General features: G+C 48.3%; 1 protein-coding gene across 1 annotated transcript; it reads left to right on the forward strand.

Annotated features, from left to right (window-relative positions):
- Window positions 1-10,019: 10,019 nt before the first annotated feature.
- Window positions 10,020-15,404, forward strand: LOC125538352. The gene is made up of 8 exons (XM_048701612.1): window positions 10,020-10,378; window positions 11,312-11,878; window positions 11,961-12,067; window positions 12,165-13,557; window positions 13,661-13,888; window positions 13,983-14,216; window positions 14,299-14,552; window positions 14,643-15,404. Exons 1-8 carry the CDS (start codon window positions 10,205-10,207, stop codon window positions 15,112-15,114), a joined length of 3,429 nt encoding a protein of 1,142 aa, XP_048557569.1. The 5' UTR covers window positions 10,020-10,204; the 3' UTR covers window positions 15,115-15,404.
- The last annotated feature ends 1,010 nt before the right edge of the window (window positions 15,405-16,414 follow it).

Below are 16,414 nucleotides of genomic sequence, written 5' to 3' on the forward strand. Positions count from 1 at the left end.
TACACCTGCTATCACAGATCCGAAGGCAAGACTTTTGTTGCTAAGTTCGGAAACTTTCTGGAGAAGGAGTTTCTCTCGAAAGAAGTGAGTGGGAGGAAAGTAGAACTTGACGAGGTAACTGTACCTGCTCCCTTATTGGAAAGTAGTGCATCACAGAAAACTGTTTCTGTGACACCTACACCAATTAGTGAGGAAGCTAATGATAATGATCATGAAACTTCACAACAAGATACTACTGAACCTCATAGATCAACCAGAGTGAGATCCGCGCCAGAGTGGTACGGTAATCCAGTTCTAGAAGTCATGCTACTAGATCATGATGAACCTACGAACTATGAAGAAGCGATGGTAAGCCGAGATTCCGCAAAATGGCTTGAAGCCATGAAATCTGAGATGGGATCCATGTATGAGAACAAAGTGTGGACTTTGGTTGACTTGCCCAATGATCGGCAAGCAATTGAGAATAAATGGATCTTCAAGAAGAAGACTGACGCCGACGGTAATATTACTGTCTACAAAGCTCGACTTGTCGCAAAAGGGTTTCGGCAAGTTCAAGGGGTTGACTACGATGAGACCTTCTCACCCGTAGCGATGCTTAAGTCTGTTCGAATCATGTTAGCAGTTGCCGCATTCTATGATTATGAAATTTGGCAGATGGATGTCAAAATTGTATTCCTGAATGGATTTCTGGAAGAAGAGTTGTATATGATGCAACCGGAAGGTTTTGTCGATCCAAAGGGAGCTAACAAAGTGTGCAAGCTCCAGCGATCCATTTATGGACTGGTGCAAGCCTCTCGGAGTTGGAATAAACGCTTTGATAGTGTGATCAAAGCATTTGGTTTTATACAGACTTTTGGAGAAGTCTGTATTTACAAGAAAGTGAGTGGGAGCTCTGTAGCATTTCTGATATTATATGTGGATGACATATTACTAATTGGAAATGATATAGAATTTCTGGATAGCATAAAGGGATACTTGAATAAGAGTTTTTCAATGAAAGAACCTCGGCGAAGCTGCTTACATATTAGGCATAAAGATCTATAGAGATAGATCAAGACGTTTAATTGGACTTCCACAAAGCACATACCTTGACAAGATTTTGAAGAAGTTCAAAATGGATCAAGCAAAGAAAGGGTTCTTGCCTGTGTTACAAGGTGTGAAGTTGAGTCAGACTCAATGCCCGACCACTGCAGAAGATAGAGAGAAAATGAAAGATGTTCCCTATGCTTCAGCCATAGGCTCTATCATGTATGCAATGTTGTGTACCAGACCTGATGTGTGCCTTGCTATAAGTCTAGCAGGGAGGTACCAAAGTAATCCAGGAGTGGATCACTGGACAGCGGTCAAGAACATCCTGAAGTACCTGAAAAAGGACTAAGCATATGTTTCTCGTATATGGAGGTGACAAAGAGCTCATCGTAAACGGTTACGTTGATGCAAGCTTTGACACTGATCCGGACGATTCTAAATCGCAAACCGGATACGTGTTTACATTAAACGGTGGAGCTGTCAGTTGGTGCAGTTCTAAACAGAGCGTCGTGGCGGGATCTACGTGTGAAGCGGAATACATAGCTGCTTCGGAAGCAGCGAATGAAGGAGTCTGGATGAAGGAGTTCATATCTGATCTAGGTGTCATACCTAGTGCATCGGGTCCAATGAAAATCTTTTGTGACAATACTGGTGCAATTGCCTTGGCGAAGGAATCTAGATTTCACAAAAGAACCAAGCACATCAAGAGACGCTTCAATTCCATCCGGGATCTAGTCCAGGTGGGAGACATAGAGATTTGCAAGATACATACAGATCTGAATGTTGCAGACCCTTTGACTAAGCCTCTTCCACGAGCAAAACATGATCAGCACCAAGGCTCCATGGGTGTTAGAATAATTACTGTGTAATCTAGATTATTGACTCTAGTGCAAGTGGGAGACTGAAGGAAATATGCCCTAGAGGCAATAATAAAGTTATTATTTATTTCCTTATATCATGATAAACGTTTATTATTCATGCTAGAATTGTATTAACCGGAAACATAATACATGTGTGAATACATAGACAAACAGAGTGTCACTAGTATGCCTCTACTTGACTAGCTCGTTAATCAAAGATGGTTATGTTTCCTAACCATGGACAAAGAGTTGTTATTTGATTAACGGGATCACATCATTAGTTGAATGATGTGATTGACATGACTCCATTCCATTAGCTTAGCAGACGGTCGTTTAGTATTCTGCTATTGCTTTCTTCATGACTTATACATGTTCCTATGACTATGAGATTATGCAACTCCCGTTTACCGGAGGAACACTTTGTGTGCCACCAAACGTCACAACGTAACTGGGTGATTATAAAGGTGCTCTACAGGTGTCTCCGAAGGTACTTGTTGGGTTGGTATATTTCGAGATTAGGATTTGTCACTCCGATTGTCGGAGAGGTATCTCTGGGCCCTCTCGGTAATGCACATCACTTAAGCCTTGCAAGGTTGCAACTAATGAGTTAGTTGCGGGATGATGTATTACGGAACGAGTAAAGAGACTTGCCGGCAATGAGATTGAACTAGGTATGGGATGCCGACGATCGAATCTCGGGCAAGTAACATACCGATGACGAAGGGAACAACGTATGTTGTTATGTGGTCTGACCGATAAAAGATCTTCGTAGAATATGTAGGAACCAATATGGGCATCCAGGTCCCGCTATTGGTTATTGACTGGAGACGTGTCTCGGTCATGTCTATATTGTTCTCGAACCCGTAGGGTTCGCACGCTTAAGGTTACGATGACAGTTATATTATGAGTTTATGCATTTTGATGTACCGAAGGTTGTTCGGAGTCCCAGATGTGATCACGGACATGACGAGGAGTCTCGAAATGGTCGAGACATAAAGATTGATACATTGGAAGCCTATGTTTGGATATCGGAAGTGTTCCGGGTGAAATCGGGATTTTACCGGATTATCGGAAGGTTACCGGAACCCCCCGGGAGGTATATGGGCCTTAGTGGGCCTTAGTGGAAGAGAGGAGAGGTGGCCAGAGATGGGCCGCGCGCCTCTCCCCCCCTTGGTCCGAATAGGACAAGGAGAGGGGGCCGGCCCCCCTTCCTCCTCTCTCTCCTCTTTTCCCCCCTCCACGAATCCTATTCCAACTAGGAAAGGGGGGGAGTCCTACTCCCGGAGGGAGTAGGACTCCTCCTGGCGCGCCTCCTCTTGGCCGGCCGCCCCCCCTTTGAACCTTTATATACGGAGGCAAGGGGCACCCCTAAGGACACAAGTTGATCCACATGATCATATTCTTAGCCGTGTGCGGTGCCCCCTTCCACCATAGTCCTCGATAATATTGTAGCGGTGCTTAGGCGAAGCCCTGCGACAGTAGTACATCAAGATCGTCACCACGCCGTCGTGCTGACGGAACTCTTCCCCGACACTTTGCTGGAACGGAGTCCGGGGATCGTCATCGAGCTGAACGTGTGCTAGAACTCGGAGGTGCCGTAGTTTCGGTGCTTGATCGGTCGGGCCGTGAAGACGTACGACTACATCAACCAAGTTTACGCTTCCGTTGTCGATCTACAATGGTACGTAGATCACACTCTCCCCCTCTCGTTGCTATGCATCACCATGATCTTGCGTGTGCGTAGGAATTTTTTTTGAAATTACTATGAAACCCAACATTATTTGTATCGTTCTGCTTTGATCGCAGCCCTTTTTAATAAACAATGCATATCTTTTGTCTATTTTTGCATTACTCCTTATATATATATGTGTGTGTGTGTGTGTGTGTGTGTTCCTTAACGACATATTGCACCCGTACACTTTGGTACGGCCTAAATACGCCAGGGGCTTTAGTACCCCTCAATATGGTGTGAGAAGTCCGAACACTTTAACAAGTGCGGCACCCCAAACTTATAGCATTATATGCATCGGCTCCGAATCATGTCTTGGGTCAATAGTTGGGTTTGCCCGGCTCCTATGTTTTGGTGCCTTATGTTCCGCTATATCGGCTAAGGTAGCACTAGGAGAACCACTGCGATTGTGCCCCAGTTGAGCTGGGTCGAGCACCTCAGTGGAGAAAGCTAAAACTGACTGCCATGATGAAGCGAGAGCTGGTCGCTGTTCGAGAGGTTTTTCGAGTCCCTAACGACTTATGCCACTTAGAGCGAGGAGCCGGCTCTGTCCGGCCCCGAACTCGGTCTTCCGAATACTAGGGGCTTCGCCGAAATTTAAAATTATAGAATTCTATGGCTAAGTGAGAGTGTTCACGCATTATAGTCCGATTGCCTTGTTCGTCGGGCTGAGCGCCTCCCTCGAAGGACCCAAACATGGGAAAAAGAGCGCTCGGGTTTATCCCCGAACACCCCAGCACTAGCGGCACGGGGGCAGAAGCCGACGACTTTCCATCTCTCAGAATTGATAAACAGCCGCACAGAAGGTAATATTTTAAATTCCAACAGCATTGCTTAGCGCATATGAACAAGTTTTCAGTGCACAGGACAAAACGAGCAAGTTTCACTCAAAAATTACATCCCTAGAACATTCATCCGCCACAAGGCAGGCACCCTTCAGAACATCCTTATAATAATTCTCGGGCTTGCGATGCTCTTTCCCCGGCGGTGGCCCATCCTTCACAAGCTTCTCAGCATCCAGCTTGCCCCAGTGCACCTTAGCACGGGCAAGGGCCCTACGGGCACCTTCAATGCAGACGAAGCGCTTGATGACTTCGAGCCTTGGACAGGCCTCCACCAGCCGCACCACCAGCCCAAAATAGCTCCCAGGGAGAGCCCCTCCAGGCCACAGCCGAACTATGAGGCCCTTCATGGCCTGTTCGGCCGCCTTGTGGAGCTCGACCAGTTGCTTCAGCTGGTCGCTCAGGGGCACGGGGTGTCCGGCCTTAGCATACTGAGACCAGAACACCTTCTCTGTCGAGCTGCCCTCCTCGGCTCGATAGAATGCGGCGGCATCAGACACACTCCGGGGAAGATCTGCGAACGCTCCTAGAGAGCTCCGGATTCGGGTAAGTAACATGTAACTCACGTTTATGTGTTTGCTTTGCATAAAGAATGCCTTACCTGCCGCTATCTTCTTCACCTCATCCAACTCCTGGAGGGTCTTCTGGGATTCGGCCTTGGCAGACTTGGCATTTTCAATAGCCACCGCGAGCTCGGACGCTCGCGTCTTTGAGTCAAGCTCCAAACTCTCATGTTTTTCCATGAGAGCCTGGAGCTCTTGACGTACCTTGCCAACCTCGGCCTCATACTTCTCCCGCTCGGTGTGCTCCGTGGCCGCCCTCTTCTCGGCCTCGACCAGCGCTTGCTTAAGGGTCGCCACCTCAGACGTGGCCCCTACAATAGCCATGATAATCCTGTCATTTTTTGCAATTGCACCTTTTTATATATATTTAAACAAGGTATTTCTTACCTTCATTGTCCTCGAGCTGCTTCTTGGCACGCCCGAGCTCTTGCTCGGACCGCTCGAGGTTCTGCTTTAGCGTGTCCACTTCCACAGTCAATGCGGCGGACGCAAGCAGAGAAGCCTGCATACGCATATTGACTCCTTTTTGTTAGACTCCTGCGAATTTTATTTGATCCTCTATTCGGCTTTTCTTCCCGAATGCCAAATAGAGCATCAGGGGCTACTGTCTATGCGGTAATATTATTTACACATTCTTTACTTACCTCAAAGCCTGTTAAAAGGCTAGTACAAGCTTCAGTCAGTCCGCTCTTGGCGGACTGAACCTTCTGACCACCGCACTCATAATGGTGCGGTGCTCCTCGTCGATGGAGGCACCTTGGAGCGCCTCCAACAGATTGTCTGGCGCCTCCGGTTGGACGGGGGTCACCGGCATGGTGGGCTTGCTCCTCTTGGAAGGAGGACCCCCGCCGGACTCTGGAACCTTTGAAGGTTCCGGAGCGGTGTCCGGCCTAGAGCCGGACTTGGAGCCCTGGGGGGTTTCATCCCCTTTACTCCTGGAGTCCGGGAGGTCGCCTTGCGGCGCCTCCAGGACCACCTCCTCCCGGCTTGGAACCTGTTGGGACAACACTTTGGTGTCGTCCGTAGGGTGGGGGGAGGAAGCCGTCGGAAGCGAGTTCACATCCAACGAGTCCAGTGAGCCGCTCGACGACGCGTCGAGCCGGTCTTTGGGTGGGCTGCATAAACATATTCGACATAAGGGAAAGCTGTGCAATAAACGAATACTATGAATTACTCTGGTATCCGGATACTTATGATTTTGCCAGGGGCTTGGCCCTGGGCGTCCACTCCTCTCCGCCGTCGTCGGTGTCGGTGGAGTAGTCCGGAGGAAGGGTTTTCCCCTTCTTGGACCCTCCGACCTCCCTAGAGAGGGCGGCCTTCCTTTTCTTCTCTGCTCCTGCTGGAGGGGGAGAGGTCTCTTCTTCTTCCTCCTCGTCTTCACGGGAGGAATGCGCCTCGGAACCGTCGGATGATGGATCCGACACCTCCTGGCGCCGGGCACTCTTTCGAGTCCCTGTGGCCTTTTTTGCAGCCTTCTTCTCCGGCACCACATAGGGTGCCGGAACTAGCAGCTTCGCCAAGCGAGCGTCCGCTGGGCCTTCGGGCAAAGGAGCCGGACAGTTGATCTGTCCGAACGTCACCTGCCAATCCTGTCAAAGGTAAGGGAGCTTAGATCCTGCATGGAGTCAAACTATGAAAAACTGATACCCTGTAAAAGGAAAAAAAACAGCTTACCGCATGAGCGTGACGCTGCGTACTGAATCCGCGATCCTCGGTAGCGGATGCGGGGGCCTCGGCGCCCTTGAAAAGCACCTTCCAGGCATCTTCGTACGTCGTGTCGAAGAGCCTGCTCAGAGTTTGGTGCCGCGCTGGGTCGAACTCCCACAGGTTGAAAGCCCGTTGTTGACACGGGAGGATCAGGCGGATGAGCATAACCTGGACTACGTTGACAAGTTTGAGCTTCTTGTCCACCAGGGTTTGGACGCATGTTTGGAGTCCGGTCAGCTCTCCTTTTTTACCCCACGACAGGCCCATCTCCTTCCAGGAGGTGAGCCGCGTAGGGGGTCCGGATCGAAACTCGGGGGCTGCGATCCATTCGGGGTCTCGCGGCTCAGTGATGTAAAACCACCCCGATTGCCACCCCTTCAGGGTCTCCACAAAGGAGCCCTCAAGCCATAAGAAGTTGGCCATCTTGCCCACCATGGCGCCTCCGCACTCCGCCTGGTTGTCGCGCACCACCTTTGGCTTGACATTGAAAGTCTTGAGCCATAGGCCGAAATGAGGGAAGATGCGGAGGAAAGCCTCGCACACGACGATAAACGCCGAGATGTTGAGGACAAAGTTCGGGGTCAGATCGTGGAAATCCAGGTCATAGTAGAACATGAGCCCCCGGACAAATGGGTGAAGAGGGAAGCCCAGTCCACGGAGAAAATGGGGGAGGAACACCACCCTCTCATGGGGCCTAGGAGTGGGGATGAGCTGCCCCTTTTCGGAAAGCCAGTACGCAATGTCGTTAGACAAGTATCCGGCCTTCCTCAGTTTTTTGATGTGTCCCTCCGTGACGGAGGAGACCATCCACTTGCCTCCCGCTCCGGACATGGCTGGAGAAGGTTGAGGTGGGGAGTGCGGACTTGGGCACTGGAGCTCGAGTGCGCGAGAATGGATAAGCAAGGGAGGAAGAAGGCGTAGGTGAAAAGGTGGATCCTTATCCCCTTATATGGGTGGACGCAACTACGTGTCCCCACCAGTCTGGTAAAACTCGCTTATCTCCAAGCGCCGTAATCAATGGCGCGGTTGGGTTACCCACGCCCGTATTGATGAGAATCCCGGAATAAGGGGACACGATCTCTGCTTTAACAAGACGTGCCACGGAAACCGCCTCGCATGACGCGCTGAGGTGGGATAATGAAACGACTCGGATAAAGGCTTGGCCGTGGTGTGTCAGACTACGGAATACGTCAGCAGATTAGATTTGTGTAAATATTATTCTCTCTATGGCAATATGTGGAAACTTATTTTGCAGAGACGGACACTATCTTTGTGTTCAAAATCTTCTATGAAGTACTTGGAGGAGGAACCCGCCTTGCAATGCCGAAAACAATCTGCGCGCCGGACTCGTCGTCATTGAAGCCTCGTTCAGGGGCTACTGAGGGAGTCCTGGATTAGGGGGTGTCCGGATGGCCGGACTATACCTTCAGCCGGACTCGTGGACTATGAAGATACAAGATTGAAGACTTTGTCCCGTGTTCGGAAGGGACTTTCCTTGGCGTGGAAGGCAAGCTTGGCGATACGGATATGCAGATCTCCTACCATGTAACCGACTTTGTGTAACCCTAACCCTCTCCGGTGTCTATATAAACCGGAGGGTTTTAGTCCGTAGGACAAGATACACAACAACAATCATACCATAGGCTAGCTTCTAGGGTTTAGCCTCTCCGATCTCGTGGTAGATCTACTCTTGTACTACCCATATCATCAATATTAATCAAGTAGGACGTAGGGTTTTACCTCCATCAGAGGGCCCGAACCTGGGTAAAACTTCGTGTCCCTTGCCTCCTGTTACCATCCGGCCTAGACGCACAGTTCGGGACCCCCTACCCGAGATCCGCCAATTTTGACACCGACACTCATCGTCCCTCTCTTCTCCTCCTCCCACCCTTGCAACGTACACCTCCCCTCTCACAGCAACCGGTGGTGACTTGCAGTAGCGACAACAACTTGTAGTGGCGGTTGGTCGCTTGTAGCCCCGACGTTGCTGCCCTACACACTGGTTTCGTCCCTCTCGCAGCAGGACGTCGTCGATCCCATAGTGTCAGTGGTCATAGCTCGCTGTAGCACAAGCAGCCACCCCAATCCCTATGGCCACTCTCCCTCCCCTTGCAACATGGCGTGGTTGGGCCACAGTAGCACTGAGTGCCCAACTTCCAACAATACCGACAATGTCATCTTGAAACACCAATGGTCTCCCCTTATAGCAGTTCGTGTCTGGACTTGCAGGACAACACCAGCAGCTAGACATGTAGTAGTGTGTATGCAGCGCCCGACCTACACCTCCGATGCCCATCTTACAATGAGGACGTCCTCATGTTGTGCCAGTCATGTGTGGCTTGCAACAATGGTGTCTCCGCTTGTAGCATAGCATAGGGAGGAGGTTGCACACAAGATCGACTGGTCAAGAGTATTCATGGATATACGGGCGATTAAGTTGGTCAAGTTACAATGCTGTCCTTTGCGGGGTTGCTATCCATCAGATGAGTGTGCGATCGATGCCTCGGTGCGTTGGATCAATCGGCTGAAACAAAACATTGTCACTTTTTAATGAAAGAAACTATGTATTGGCCCCTGTTTTTAGGATGGTAATTCATATTTCTAGTTGTACAATCAGCAATGTGAAGCTGTAATACTGCAATGTTATTTTATCGCAAAGATAGCTTATATTGACTATTTCAATCTTAATGTTGGTCAACACAAAAGCATTCCCTAAAAAATATATACTATATGATCAAACTTCTTAATCACATTTTCAAGTCAAACTCAAAGCTAACTTTTTTTTTCCTAGTTGAACTCGTATCAAACTTTTTTTTTGAGCTTTAACTCGTATCAAACTTGACCGAACTGGGAAGTAAAATGCATATGCATGCTTCGATTGTAATATGCTAAGAAAACCATTGAAAACAGTCTCATACGCGTATGCATGCTCCGATAACCGAACTTCTGGATCACATTTCCGAGTCGAACTCATATCAAACCTTTCTTAATTTTCTAGTGGAACTCAAATCAAACCTTCTCTATTTTTCTAGTGGAACTCAAATCAAACTTGTCTGAACCCGGACACGGAGAAGCAAAGCCGCCGGGAGGGCAATTCGGTCAACCCAACGCCCCGAAAAAGGGCGCGACCCAACCGCCGAACCGTCCCGAAGCGCCTAACGCCCCGAAAATTACCAAAACGCCCCTCCCTATCCGTCTCGGCTCCGGCCCGAGCGTCCGATCCGCTCTGCGATTCGGGAAACCGCTTCCCCCGGAGAGTACCTGGTACCGCACCTATATAGCGCTACGCGTGGCGCACCCAGAACGGCGCGGAAGAAACTAAACTCGAGAGGCGAGGGGAAAAATAAGGGAGAAACAAGTGGAGGAGTAAAGCAGCGGCGCAAGCAAGGGAGGGAGGAGGAGGAGAAAGCGAGGCGATTTCTTGCGGGATTCGCCGGCGAGTTCGATCGGCGAGGGAGTCTGATCGGTGCGGTGATGGGGGTGAGGGAGCCCGTGGCGATGGAGATACCGGCGGAGGAGGGGGCGGCCGCGAGGGTGCCGCCGCGGATCAGGAGGAGGCTGCTCGAGGGCAGGGCCAGCGGCGGCGGCGGCCCGGCCAGCGCCGAGGAAATCGAGGCCAAGCTCAAGGAGGCCGACCACCGGAGGCAGGTAGGGGTCCCTGTCTGGTACCTTTGGTTTTCCTGCCTTTATTTCCCCCCTTTCCCCTTCTTCCTCCTCACGGTGGATTGCCAAGTCGCGGGGCGTGAAATTGTGAACTCGAAGTGTTGAGGCCTACTTCTTTTCCCCTTCTATTATACTCGTCGGTGGTTCCCACCTTACTGGTGAAACGATAGTTGCGTGTCCTGCTGTAGAACTGGTATGTAATTTTATATTACTTTAATAAGAAAGTGGTGCTGTTTTTGAAGGAATTTACAGTAACTTTAGACTTGTGAAAGAATTCTTTTGGTTGAGCCTGTTCATGGGGGAGTCGGAGACTCAGAGTTACATTCTTTGGGAATTGTTTCGGCGGTAGGTAGTCGTGAGCTGAAGTTGGTCTCACGGGTGTCACGAATTGCTTTTCTGTTGGATTTTGCCGGTTTTTCTTTTCTTTTCTAGTTTGGAGTTTTCTGGTCTTTGAATTGAAGCGTTTGCCCCCATTGAAATAGTCTCAATTTTATCTGTAGTTCGGTGAAAGCGTAAACAGGAACTGTTAGTAATTAATTTAGTTGTCTGCATAGGTTTATTCCGAGTCTCCAGTAAAAATGGAAAGTTTTTTTAATCAAATAATAAAGGTGAAATTATTGTAAGTTCTAACTGCTTGAGTTAGCAAATTGATTTCAGGTTGTTTCGGTGGTAGGAGAATTATCCTAGTTTGGTAGGATAGTTTGCTTTCATCATCGACCACTTTGTTTTGCTTAGAAGTAACTTGTACCGCTGAAATTTTAGTTGCAACTTCTGTAGTTCTGTTGGTTGATGTAATCCTGGCAGGAGCTGTAGAAACAACTAAATAATTATGTGTTCTTTTGGTTAAAAAGTAAGTTTGAAGTGAATTAGCGATACATGCTTGATCAAATTAACTTATTTTCAATTGTTTCTCTGCAGCAATTCCACGATTGGTTATCCTGCAAAGCAAGGAAGAAGCCACGGAGCCCATCGTGGTCGTCTCAAGAGGAAGATTACGGACAGCGCCTTGAAGCCAGGCTTCAGGCAGCTGAGCAGAAAAGGTTAAGCCTCTTGGCAAAGGCACAGAACCGGTTAGCCAAGTTGGATGAACTCCGACAAGCAGCGAAGAATGATGTGGAAATGCGGTTTGAGAAGGAGAAGGAGGAACTTGAGACTAGAGTCGAGTCTCGTGTCCGACAGGCAGAGGAAAACCGTATGCGCCTTCTGCATGCAGATATGCAGAAGCGGGCCGCACTGAAGGAGAGAACAGAGAGGTCTCTCGTGCAGAAGGCGACATCTGAGAGCAAGTATACAGAGCGGGTGCGATCTGCTATCCTGGCAAAGCGTGCTGCTGCTGAGAAGAAACGGTTGGCGTTGTTAGAAGCTGAGAGGAGGAAGGCTCGTGCTCGGCTCATGCATATTCAACAAGCAGCCATGACTGTAAGCAGCCAGAGAGAAGCAGACAGGATTAAATTGAAAGAACATCTGGATAGCAAACTTCAGAGGGTATGTGTTGTGATACATACGCTGATTACAATTTTAGTTCTCCTGTTCTGCTTCTTATCTGATTTGTTATCTTATTGAACAGGCCAAGAGGAAGAGAGCTGAATATTTGAAGCAGCGAGGAAGTCCGTGCAGTTCTGCTCATGCCGATTACATCAAGCATGCAGATTTTCTTTCAAGAAAGCTTGCAAGGTATTACTCTCATACATTAAATTTTCCTTTGAATTCTAACCATTTGATTGTATTTGCATGTTCGAGTTAATTGAAGTTTTCTTCTCGTATATTGTAGGTGCTGGAGAAGTTTTGTGAAGTCCAGGAAGACAACACTTGCCTTAGCTCAAGCTTATGATGCTTTGGGAATTAATGAAAAATCTGTGAAGTCAATGCCATTTGAGGAATTAGCTATGTTGATGGGATCTCCCACAGCTCTTGAGGCTACTAAGGCATTACTTGACCGGTTCGAGAGGCGTTTGACTCTTTGTCAGTCAGCAAGTTCATCATCTGCAGAAAATATTGACCATCTACTGAAACGCCTTGCGACTCCAAAGAGGAAGGCACCTCCGAGTAGAGACGGAAGAACAAGGGTTGCAGCAAAAAGGCCAGCAAGAACTTCTGAAACAAGCAGGTTGTCTAGATATTCACTGAGGGTGGTACTCTGTGCTTACATGATCCTGGCTCATCCTAGTGCTGTTTTAAGTGGAGATGGTGAGCAAGAGAAGCTACTCATGGAGTCAGCAGCAAACTTTGTCAGGGAGTTTGAGCTGTTAGTTAAGACAATACTCGAGGGACCAGGAAGAGCCTCAAGGCAGCCATCTCTTGATGCTGCTGAATCATCTAGTTGCCAGAAGTCTTATGATGTTGCCAGTCAAAGTAAATTCAAGACTCAGTTGGTTAATTTTGACAAAGCATGGTGCACCTATCTTTACAGATTTGTGGTGTGGAAAGTAAAAGATGCAAGATCATTGGAGGGTGATCTTGTTAGGGCTGCATGCAAGCTTGAGCTGTCAATGATGCAAACATGCAAGTTAGCTGCCGACGGGCAGTCACACAACCTCACCCATGATATGAAGGCGATTCAGAAGCAGGTTTCTGACGATCAAAAACTCCTAAGAGAGAAGGTTCAGCATTTGAGCGGTGATGCAGGCATCGAGCGTATGGACTCTGCTCTCTCCGATGCAAGATCAAAGTTCTTTGAAGCGAAGGAGAATGGAAGTCCATTGGCAGCACCTGTTGCAAACGTATCTACCCCTCTGAGCATTGATTCATCTGGAAAGCTCCCGCCTACTGAGGTCAATATGAATTCCAAAACAGATGCTGAAGGATCAAGGTCTGTTGTGCGATCCCTGTTTGGAGCTTCTGGAGCATCAAGCAGCACATCACCAGTGAATCTGCCAACAGAGAATGAGCAGATGGTCAATGAGATGCTTCATGAGGACGGTGGTGCGATTGCTGGCAATTCTAATGATGCTCGTACCATTGAGAAGGATTTCCAAGACAAAGTGAGGGAAACAATGGAGAAAGCTTTCTGGGATGTGGTTACCGACTCGATGAGAGGAGACAAACCTGACTACAGCCAACTGATCAACCTGGTAAAGGAAGTGAGGGATTCATTGCACGACTTGGCTCCCAAGGAATGGAAGGAGGAAATCTGTGAGAACATTGACCTCGAAATTCTATCCCAGGTAAGATCCGAGTGTTTTGCATATATAAGTTTGTCATCGTGTTCCTTATTTTTTTTTCTTATTCATGGAACATTGACATAATTTTGTTCCTGTACAAATGAAGGTACTCAAGTCAGGCTCCCAGGACACCCAATATCTGGGGCAGATTTTGCAGTACTCTCTGGATATGGTCAGAAAGCTGTCTGCTGCGGCAAAGGATGATGAGATGAAGGCAAGTCATGACAAATTATTGAGCGAGTTGGCTGCAAGTTCTGAAGATAATGATAATGCAATCAGCTCATTTGTCATTGCTGTCATCAAGGGTCTGCGTTTCACTCTGGAAGAAATAAAGGTGTGTTGAGTGTGTTAATACATTAAACTTGTCCTATAATTAACTGCAGTTGTTTTTATGCAGTGGAATTCTAACATTTTTGTGTTATATACAGCAACTGCAAGTAGAAGTGAGCAAGGCATATGTTCAGCTGATGCAACCGACGATAAAAGGCTCTGCTGGAGTGGAGTACCTGCAGAAGGCTTTCGGCGATCGCTATGGACCTCCTGCCAATGCGTCAGCTTCTCTCCCTGTAACTCTGCAGTGGATTTCAGCATCAAAGAGCATCGTGGACGCAGAATGGAGCGAACATCTGGGCTCTCTTTCAGTTCTTCCAGCAGCAAATCATGTAAGTTTCTAACAACATCAGCAGCATAGGGGCGTTCTATTTGTTATCTGGTTCCTGACACTAGTTTAATCCTTTGTGGCAGGCTCAGCCCCTTGTTACAGTGCTCCGAGCTGGCCATGGAGCTCCAGCAGCTGTTGTAGCTTCAGCAGGTAGTTCAGGTTTACCTGAATGCAAGGGAGAAAAGATTGACAAGCTTGTGAGGGTTGGCCTGTTGCAGCTTATTAGTGGTATGGAGGGATTACAATTGCAGTCAACTCCTGAGAGCTTCCATCTCAACTTTCTGAGATTGAGGGCCGTGCAGGGCCAATTTCAAGAAGTGATTGTGATGGCTACGAGGTAAACTACTATCTTATACTCATGTTATTTTAGTCTAGTCTGCAGGATTAAAACTTGAATGTGTGCTAACTGAATTTACTGTTTGTGCAGCATGCTCGTCCTGCGTCAAGTCCTGATGAGTGAGAATTCTAAGATCTCTCCTCCGGAGCTGGAGACTGTCATCTCAGAACTCTTCGGCGCCCTGGTGAAGTTGTTGGACAACTCCCCGGAGGCAGGAACTGAAGAGATCGTGGAGGCGATGATGAGCGCGTCGGCGTCAGCCGGCTCTTTGACGGACGCCAAGATTCAGGCAAGGAGGCAGATAGTAACCCGGGTGCTCCTGAAGAGCCTCCAAGCGGACGACGTCGTCTTCAAGAAGGTCTCCCGGGCGGTCCACTGCGCCTTCCGCGGGGTCCTCCTTGGCGGCAGCGGTGCCAAGGGCCAGAAGCTGGCGGATGCAGCCCTACGCCGCGTCGGCGCGGGGAAGCTCGCCGACCGGGTGGTGAAGGCGGCTGAAGTGCTCATCAGGGTGGCCACGGTCTCGGAGAAGGTCCATGGCCCGTGGTACAAAGCGATCGCCTGAATGTGAATATAGCTTACTTTGGTTGGTTCTGTGAATACACACGTTGGGTCGGGTGTAAATTCTTGTCCCGCTGGATGAGGTGGGAATAAGTCATTGTACAGAAATTAATTAGTAGTTCAGGATGTTAAGAATTCTTGGTGTAGGGCAATATATGGATGTCCCAGCTCCAGAATTTAGTCAGTCAGGGCCCGGAGATGCTCAATGGCACCTGGGTTACGCCAATGATGGTGCAGTCACTGTAATAGAACTCAATAATGTGGTTATGTAAATATATCTCGTTTGTTTGAGCAGTTGGATGTTAAACTCTCGAATCACTGATTCTGAAAAGGACATAGTTATACATAATCACATCATATGGATTTTATCTGTTAAAGGCTCAAATGCTTATACATCTAGCTCTTTGCTTCAGAACAGACCTCACGGATGGAGAAAAAGCCCTGACCAAATTCATTAGACCCAAAGTAATCATGAATTCAGGAGTAAACTCCCAGGGTTTCTTGTCAGGACAATTTGCCACAGGGTGACCCTGACCACAACCATCACACTTCAAAGGAGTGGATAACGATGGCAGGATAACACTATTTTTGTGTGCATCACCACCCAACAATGTCTCTGCTTCATTACTCTCTCTGATTTTGGGAGAAATCTTCCTAGGGGGAAATGCAGGAATAGAACGACGGTCACCACCAAGCGAGGACTTACTTGCAGTGTGCCAGCACCACAGGAAACGGTGTGTATGCCAACGGCCAAAGCCATCGGCAAAGGCCCCAAAACTGTCGGCGAAGGCCTTAAAACCGTCGGCATACAGCCGTCGTCTTTGATTCCCTCAGTAAAGCCTGGATGGCCGTCGGTGTACAAAAGCCGTAGACAGAAACATATGCCGACGGTCTTCTCGAGCCATCGGCGAAAAAGTAGATGACACGGCCGTCAAACGTCATCCACACACGTGCCGGTTTGCCGTCGGCATAGCTATGCCACGTGTCGCCGCCTGGGGTCCTCTTGGTGGTCATCTATGCCGACGGCAACACCAGATGGCCGAAGATTCCAACTTTATCATGATAAGTAAATAATTCAAAGTGAATTAGAAATGGATAATACAGAGTAATTATACAAGACTTACAGTCTGTTATGAAACCATAAGCTTTATTAATAATTATACAAGGTACAAAATTCTCAAATATTTACATTATATTAAATGAATATAAAAAGAAAAAAACTAAACCAAAATCTAGACTACACCTATTCTAAGCTCTTCTCTATCTTCTTTTTCATCACCTCCATGTCCTGGAGATCAACCTGA

The sequence above is a fragment of the Triticum urartu genome, chromosome 2, assembly GCF_003073215.2.
Source record: "Triticum urartu cultivar G1812 chromosome 2, Tu2.1, whole genome shotgun sequence".
Classification (NCBI taxonomy): Eukaryota; Viridiplantae; Streptophyta; class Magnoliopsida; order Poales; family Poaceae; genus Triticum; species Triticum urartu.